This window comes from Desmodus rotundus, chromosome 2 (genome assembly GCF_022682495.2).
Source record: "Desmodus rotundus isolate HL8 chromosome 2, HLdesRot8A.1, whole genome shotgun sequence".
Lineage (NCBI taxonomy): Eukaryota > Metazoa > Chordata > Mammalia > Chiroptera > Phyllostomidae > Desmodus > Desmodus rotundus.
The window spans coordinates 195,252,298-195,260,700 of NC_071388.1; the positions used below are offsets into that span (position 1 = coordinate 195,252,298).

Consider the following 8,403-nt stretch of genomic DNA (forward strand, 5'->3'; position numbering starts at 1 on the left):
AGGCCCACGAACTAAATGGAAGTCTCTCCCTGGCTCTCCCTGGCCACCCCCACGCGGAGGCAGGCACCCAAAGGCTGAAAGGGGCCTGCAAGGGGTTCCAGGCGTGCTTGCTGCCCTGTTGAAGTGATCGGCAGGCCGGTCCATCTTCTGGCCCTCCTAGGTTGGGCCTCTCTCCCACACCTCTCACGAGCCCCCCACCAGCCTGCCGAGGGGCGAAGGCCTCTTGCGGGGGAGCTGGCCTCCCCGCCCCCACGCCAGTGGCCGCCCTTTCCTGGCAGGACAGCCGGATCCTGCAGCTGTCAGGGGAGGGGCGGAGGGGGCTGATGTCAGGAGGGATACAAATAGTGCGGACGGCTGGGGGCCCTGTGTCCCCTGCTGCATCCACTTTCCAGTCGGCCGGCCGCCCGCCTGCCGCCTCCTCTGCTCCGCTCAGCCTCGCCCGCGCCGCCACCATGAGCCAGGCCTACTCTTCCAGCCAGCGCGTGTCCTCCTACCGCCGCACCTTCGGCGGGTCCCCGGCCTTCACGTTCGGCTCCCCGCTAAGCTCGCCCGTGTTCCCGCGCGCTGGCTTTGGCACCAAGGGCTCCTCGAGCTCGATGACGTCCCGCGTGTACCAGGTGTCGCGCACGTCGGGCGGGGCAGGGGGCCTGGGATCGCTGCGGGCCAGTCGGCTGGGATCAGCCCGCGGGCCCTCCTCCTACGGCGCGGGCGAGCTGCTGGACTTCTCGCTGGCGGATGCCGTGAACCAGGAGTTCCTGACCACGCGCACCAACGAGAAGGTGGAGCTGCAGGAGCTCAACGACCGCTTCGCCAACTACATCGAGAAGGTGCGCTTCCTGGAGCAGCAGAACGCGGCGCTTGCTGCCGAGGTGAACCGGCTCAAGGGCCGCGAGCCCACCCGAGTCGCCGAGATCTACGAGGAGGAGCTGCGCGAGCTGCGGCGCCAGGTGGAGGTGCTCACCAACCAGCGCTCCCGCGTCGAGGTGGAGCGCGACAACCTGCTGGACGACCTGCAGCGGCTCAAGGCCAAGTGAGAACCTAGTGCTCCCAGAAACCTCTTTCCATGGGCCAAGGACCCTCTCCTGCCCCGCGCAGGGAGAAGGCCATCTACCTGTGTCCCCTGAGTGGAGATGGACTTCAGGTCTCTCTCCTGTGCTCCCCCTCTGCAACAGAGGCGTTTTGGGGACACTATGGGGTGGGAATGGGAGACCTGTGGACCGCCCCCTTTAAAAGCATCTTAAGATGATGGGGTGATGTTGGTGGCTGTTGGGCATGCAGATGGGTGGAGGAAGGAGGCTCAGGTGTAGTCACGGGGGAAGGCGAGGTTGACAGGAGATGAGGAAACGGGCCAGCTGGGAAGGGGAGGCGGTGGGGAACCCAAACAGTAGCTCTCAGCTCACCTGTGATGAGACCCTGGGGAGGGGGTAGAGTGGGCATCTTGGCCTCCCCCCCACCTCCCCGCCCTGGTGAGGCTGTGCTGTTTCACAGGGGAACAGATGGTCTAGAGGAAAGTGGAGAGAGGGTGGGGGCTGTAGCCCTCAGGAAGCTGAGCGGTGGATGGAGGGCTTCCCGGGGCTCCCAGTACCAAAGGGCAGCAAGTGTGGAGCGAGGGCTCTTGGGCCCTGCTTCTGACAGCCCAAGTGAGCAGGGTCAAGGCCCTGCCACCCAGGTCACCACCATGAATTGAGCGCCTACATGGGCCGAGCTGGGGCTAGGAACCAGGAACACAGAGGTAGATAAAATAGACACAGTTCCTAATCCTAGGGAGGTCACAATCTGATGGGGACATTGACTTCCAGGGTGTGGCTCTAGGGTAGAGATGGGGCCACTTCCTGTCCCCTCCCTGGTTGGGCGGGGCCTCCTGTCTCTACGTGGCAGCAGCCAAGGCCTCCTTTCTCTGCTGTTAGCCCACTCTCTGGGTAGCACCCCGCCCCCGCCAATCATCTCCGGGGCCAGGTTTATCCCCACCAACTATCTGTTTGTCCCCACTAGGCTGCAAGAGGAGATTCAACTGAAAGAAGAAGCAGAGAACAATTTGGCTGCCTTCCGATCGGTGAGCCCCGTTTGAACCCCCAGCGGCCTTACCCCTCTGTCCCTTTGTGTGGCCCCTGGTCTCCCTTGGCCCTCCCTGGGTGATCAGTCACCCTCTCCCTCTTGCTTGACCTCTCCCAGGATGTGGATGCAGCCACTCTAGCTCGAATTGACCTGGAGCGCAGGATCGAATCTCTCAACGAGGAAATCGCATTCCTTAAGAAAGTGCACGAAGAGGTATGCTCTGGGCCTCCTCCTCAGGGTCCTTAGATGCTGGTGAAAGGGAGAATGGTGGCGCTGGGCTCTGGGTGTGGGGCTGTGAGGGTGCTTGCTGTGTGGGGCCTGGTTGGGGACTGAAGCTCAGACGCACCCCATTCTGCAGGAGATCCGAGAGCTACAGGCCCAGCTCCAGGAACAGCAGGTCCACGTGGAGATGGACATGACCAAGCCAGACCTCACTGCCGCCCTCAGGGACATCCGGGCCCAGTATGAGTCCATTGCGGCTAAGAACATCTCCGAAGCTGAGGAGTGGTACAAGTCCAAGGTGGGCGGCCTGGCCCCTAGCCGGGTTTGGAAGTGCTTCCAGTGGCTCCGTCCATGGGGAAGAGGGTGAGCCTGGGTCTCCATGCTCCCTTGCCCACCCCGACCCGCATCCTGCATCCTCCTCACCTCAGGGCCCCTCTCTGCCCGTAGGTGTCTGACCTGACCCAGGCAGCCAACAAGAACAATGACGCGCTGCGCCAGGCCAAGCAGGAGATGATGGAGTACCGACACCAGATCCAGTCCTACACCTGTGAGATCGATGCCCTCAAGGGCACTGTGAGTCCCTGTCCACCTCGCCTGGCCCAGCCCTTCCTGCCTGCAGCTCACACCCTCACTCTGTGACCTTGGGCCCATCACATGCCCTCTCTGGGCCTCTGTCTCCTCAAGTCTACCACAGGGGTAAAAACAGGTGGATTGCCAGGTGGGCTCTCAGGACATCATGAGGCGCCTACATGGGGGCGTGGAGGCTGAACAGCGATGCTGCCTTTTATCAGTTCCACTCTCCGAGTCCCCACGTAACACTTCATTTGAGTTCAGGGTTCCTTGGGTCAGAATAGTTTAACGACTCCTGGACCTGGCCATCTGGGCTTGCCCCCAGCCCTGAGGCTATCTTTCCCCCATCCTGGATCCCCAATTCCCCCCTCACTTCCCACGGCCTGACCTTGACCTGGGTGTCCCTCCCCTGCAGAATGATTCCCTGATGAGGCAGATGCGGGAGCTGGAGGACCGCTTTGCTAGTGAGGCCAGCGGCTACCAGGACAACATTGCTCGCCTAGAGGAGGAGATCCGTCACCTCAAAGATGAGATGGCCCGCCACCTGCGCGAGTACCAAGACCTGCTCAATGTCAAGATGGCCCTGGATGTGGAGATTGCCACCTACCGGAAGCTGCTGGAGGGCGAGGAGAGCCGGTGAGGAGCAAGGCAGGGCTGGTGGTGGGGTTCTGAGGGACGCTGGGGCCCGTTGCTCCCCCAAGGGGGCTCAGCATCACGTCAACAGGATCTGAAAACAATGTTGTACAAGAAGTCACCACTCCACTAATTGCAGAGAATTAACCAAGGCCACCTGGGTAAAATCAGTGATTTAATTAATAGCTTTTATAAAAAGAGAAATATAACTATTCCCTCATCTACCTTCAGGATTAAGAACCAGCAGCATAAAACCGTGTTCAGCAAACGGTAATAAAATATTACTGCCAGTCAAGGGAGAGATGAGAGCAAAGTGTGGAAGGATGAGGCGGGAAAGGGAGGGGCAGACAGAGACAGAGAGCCTTGGATAGAGGCTAAAAGAGAGGGTGCAGACTTGTGCACTGAGGCCACACATGTGTGCACACGCACACACCCCTGTGAGTCTCAGAATGACACGCCCAGACACGTCAACTCACCTCTAGACACAGAAAACAGCATGCGATGGGAAGGGGACGTGAGGCCACCTGCCGGGGTGAAGGAAATGTATCTTGATTCAGACTTGAGGTTGCACGGAGGTAGACAGTGGTAAGAACCCACTGGGTCGCACCCTGAAGATCCGTGCATTTTGCTGTTTGTAAACTTAACCTCAATTTAAGAGAGGTCATTAACTCAAAAAACCTGATGCCCGTGGATACTCATACAAGCGATAATATCAAGTGTTTAAAAATCAGCAGACATGTTGAGATGTGGACGTACACACAGAGTTGGGTTTTCACAGAATAACACCTACATGGAGTGACCTTCAAGTGGCAGTTCCCGGAACCAGGCCTCTGGTGGGTGGGCCAGGGGTTCCCAGCCCGGCCGGGGGTGGGTGCACAGCATGGATGTCCCCTGAGCTGCTGTCCACACTCCTGCGGTGTCAGGAGCAAGAAGGACATCCCAGGGAGCTGGAGAGTGCAGCGGGACTGGGGGTGTTGGTGACACGTCAGAAGGTCAGAGGTGGGATGGGTGATCCTCCCAGAGGGACAGTTCCTGGGACCGCTGAAGTTGGCCTTTGACCCCATGTCCTGTGCGGTGTGACGGTGGGAGTGCTGGGACAGCTGAGGATGGTGTTTACACAGGACCAGGGCCAGCTTTGATAGGTGGTCACAGGAGAGATGGAGGGTCCTAACCCTTTGGGGATTTGATGTCTCCCCTTTCAGGATCAACCTTCCTATCCAGACCTTCTCTGCCCTCAACTTTCGAGGTGAGTGTGGGGACAGGAATCTCGCATGGGCACTGCCCAAGGCCAGCCGGAAGGGGAGGATGGAACTGTGAGGACAGGACTGAGGTCTGGGGAGAGAAGGGGGCTGCTGCGGGGAGGGGGGAAGCTTAGGTAGAGGCGTCTTCTGACAAAGAGATCATTTTATTTTATTATCTCATGGTATTGTGTTGACCATGTGCCCTGCACCTTCTGGAAGTATCGAACGTCAGCAAACAGCTTCTGTCTCTGTAGAATTGATTTGAGAGAGAGAGAGATCAATTTGCTGTTCCACTTATTTATGCATTCATTAGTTGATTCTCATATGTGCCCTGAGTGGGGATCGAACCCACAACCTTGGTGTATCAGGACAATGCTCTAACCAACTGACCTACCTGACCAGGGCCAGCTTCTGTTTCTTAATATACCCGAACTCTGAGGGAACCAGGGGTGTCCTTGGGGGCCTGGCAGCAGAAGCATCTAGAACCATACCCCCGGGGCTATAAAGCACCCACCACCCATTGTCTATCTATTTCACAAGGTGCCAAGTGCCACCCCATGCTGCTACCCCCACCCCTTTCAGCTGCTTGTTGAACACCTCCAGTTTGCTGGAGAGAGCTGTTGGATGCATTTTAAAACAATGAAGCCAAACCTTAGCGAAGCCAAACCTTAGCGAAGCCAAACAATTAGAAGGAGGAGCTCCCAGGGCACTGTGCCATTCTGCCATTAGTAACATGGAGGTTGTGTGGCTTCCCAACCCCGGAGAACAGAAAAACACACTATAATGATACATTAGGAAAGGAAGTTGGAATTCTTGGCAGCTTCGCCTTTCCTAGATCAAACCATTTATATCTTCGATGTTCATTTCCATCAGGAAAAAAATGCGTGCTGGCTCCACAGAGTTCCAGCGTTCGCCACAGGCTGGTGGCTCACTGAGGAGATTCACCAACAACACGCTCTTAATACCAGGGACCTACATTTGACCCCTCCTATAAAACTCAGAGCCTCTCTTTTTAGTTGGGAGTTTATACAGACACCGAGGGTGAGCCTTGCATTTAAAACTGCCTCAGGCTTCTTTGGAGATTAATAGTCCCGTGGCCATGACAGGGCAAGTATCATAGCCACCATTTCACAGTGAAGAAACTGAGGCACAGCGGGGCGTGTCACTGGCTACCCACACACTGAATCGATGGCTGACTCCTGTCCATCTCTCATTGAGACATCAAGTTGCTCATCCAGAGTCTTAAAGCGGGCGGGGTTCCATGGGGCACTCTAAGACAGTATCTTGGGACTGGGCTATGCAATTTTGTCAGGGTACAAATTCATGCAGGGCTCTCCTGCAGCCCAGAGGTGGAGGGGGAGCAAGGAGATGTGTGGGGGATGGGGGTGCTGGGTGGCCTGGGCCTGCGGGTCCCTCCCGCCTGAACTGACTCTCACCTGGTTCCTGATCCCACCTCAGCTGTGGGACTAGGCCTGGGGTCTGCTGAGCCACTCCCTGGGCTCAAGAATAGGTGATAAAGGCCAGCTGAACAAGTACTGGGCCCATCTGGAGGGGTGGAAGTCTTCTGGGCTCCTCCCGTGGGACCAGAGGTGGACTCCCAGCCCCTGGAGCAGCCTGGGCCTAGACCAGCTGGGCAGGCTGAGCATGCGGATGGATCTGTTACAGAAACAAGCCCTGAGCAAAGGGGTTCTGAGGTCCATACCAAGAAGACAGTGATGATCAAGACGATTGAGACCCGGGACGGGGAGGTGAGCCGTCTTCCCTGTCCCTTAGCTTTGGTGGGGGCCATGGGGTGTGTCTGGGGGGCTGGCAGCCAAGTGTTTTCCACCAACCATGCTTGGGTGAGTCCCTGTGTGAAGGAGAGGGGGTTCCTGCTGTTCTGGGAGGGGGTGGGGCACGGCTGGCTGTGGCTCCATTTTCCTGCGGGCACTGGATTGGACTGGGTTTCTCTTCCTCCCTAGGTCGTCAGTGAGGCCACACAGCAGCAGCACGAGGTGCTCTAAAGCCAGAGATCCCTCTGCCACCAGAGACCGTCCTTGCCCCTGTACTCACCGCCCCCTGAAGCCAGCCTCCTCCCACCCCAGCACAGTGCTCCCTCACAGCCTCTGACCCCCGCTCACCAGCCACCCCTCATGGTCTCCACAGGGGACATGGCCCATCCCTGCCCCATAGGGAGCCCCCAGCAGTGTGAGTCCTGGATGTTGGAAGTGAGCCAGCCTGGCTCTTGGCCAGCCTTAGGGTGAGCTGGGCAGGGCCCGGATGCAGCCTCGGCAAAGTAGTGACCCTGCCCCTCTACCTCTGTGACCCCAGGCCCTAGCCTCTGGCTTTGGAGAGGGATCCCTACCCCAGCAGGGTGTTGGGACCCACCGGGTGGACCTCCCCACTCTCCAGCCTGGGTCAGAAAAAAGAAAGGGCCTCCTTAGTAAGCTGGGTTGGTAACTGGGGTACTAGTCCCCTATGGAGACTAGGGGACATTAAATTAACCCCATAGTCCCTGTGGAGACTGGGGGCACTAAATTAACCCCAGAGTCCCTTCCACACCCAAGGTAAGCTTAGAAAGCAAGGGCTGCAAGAGGGAACCCCCGAAGGTGCCAGATGTGGGAGTATGCAATTCAGAAGGAGAGAGGGTGGGTGAGATGCTGAGAGGAAAGGAGAGGAGAGAGGCAAGAGTGGTCTCAGGCAGGTGGCAGGGGTGCCCACCTCCCTGTCCTGCCCCTCCCCCACTGCAGGGGCTCGGGCAGAAACAATAAAAAGATAAGCACAAGCCTAGTACATCCCCTGTTGTTGTGACTGCCACCCCCTGGGGCCCTGTCAAACCACGTGATGGACTGTGTGCTTCCCTCCTGCCCAGACAGACTGTCCCTCAGGGCCAGTCACCTATTCTGTTCCCAGAGCCTCACTAGCTTACGGGGGAGGGAGCTGGACAAGGGGTGTATGTTGGGGAACTGCAAATACCTCCTATTGGGCCCCAATTCTGGAGCTGCCTCCCTTGGGCCTCCTATCCCCTTCAGATCATCAATAGCAGACCAGGGACACCCCCTGCTGCTATTTTTGAAGGTCACTAGGCTCCCTACAGACTAGCTATGAAGGAGGGCTCCTCCCCTGTTCCTTCCTCAAAGAAGCTCACAGCCTTCCCGTTAAACCTGCCTGCGCGCCTTTTATGCACAAGGGCCAGTTCAGGAAAAACAACGTTAAGAAAAATGAAAAGCTTTATCTTATTCTTGGATAAGAAGACCCAATACTGTAAAGATGTTCGTTCATCCTTCATTAATTTACCATTTTGTTTAAAGATTTTATTTACTTTCAGAGAGGGTAAAGGAGGGAGAAAAGGAGGGAGAGAAACATCTAGGTGTGGTTGCCTCTTGTGCGCCACCCACTGGAGGCCTGGCTCGCAACCCAGGCATGTGCCCTGACTGGGAATCGAACTGGTGACCCTTTGGTTCTCAGGCTGGCACTCAATCCACTGAGCCACACCAGCGAGGGCTAATTTATCATTTTAATGCAATGCTATTTCAGTTAAAATACTAAAGTAAAATTGGGGGAGAATTTGGGAAGCTGGGAGGGAAACGTAGGACATAGGAAAAGAAAATTAGAAGTTCTGGAACAGAACGTTCATACCAATGTATTAGGGCTACTGTGGGAAACCTTCATTATTCAGCACAGAGCCCGGGGGCAGGTAGGT

General features: G+C 57.1%; 1 protein-coding gene across 1 annotated transcript; it reads left to right on the forward strand.

Annotated features, from left to right (window-relative positions):
• Positions 1-348: 348 nt before the first annotated feature.
• Positions 349-7,493, forward strand: DES (desmin). Its single transcript, XM_024563885.4, has 9 exons — positions 349-1,030; positions 1,993-2,053; positions 2,173-2,268; positions 2,414-2,575; positions 2,725-2,850; positions 3,263-3,483; positions 4,683-4,726; positions 6,387-6,469; positions 6,683-7,493. Exons 1-9 carry the CDS (start codon positions 453-455, stop codon positions 6,722-6,724), a joined length of 1,413 nt encoding a protein of 470 aa, XP_024419653.1. The 5' UTR covers positions 349-452; the 3' UTR covers positions 6,725-7,493.
• Positions 7,494-8,403: the final 910 nt, after the last annotated feature.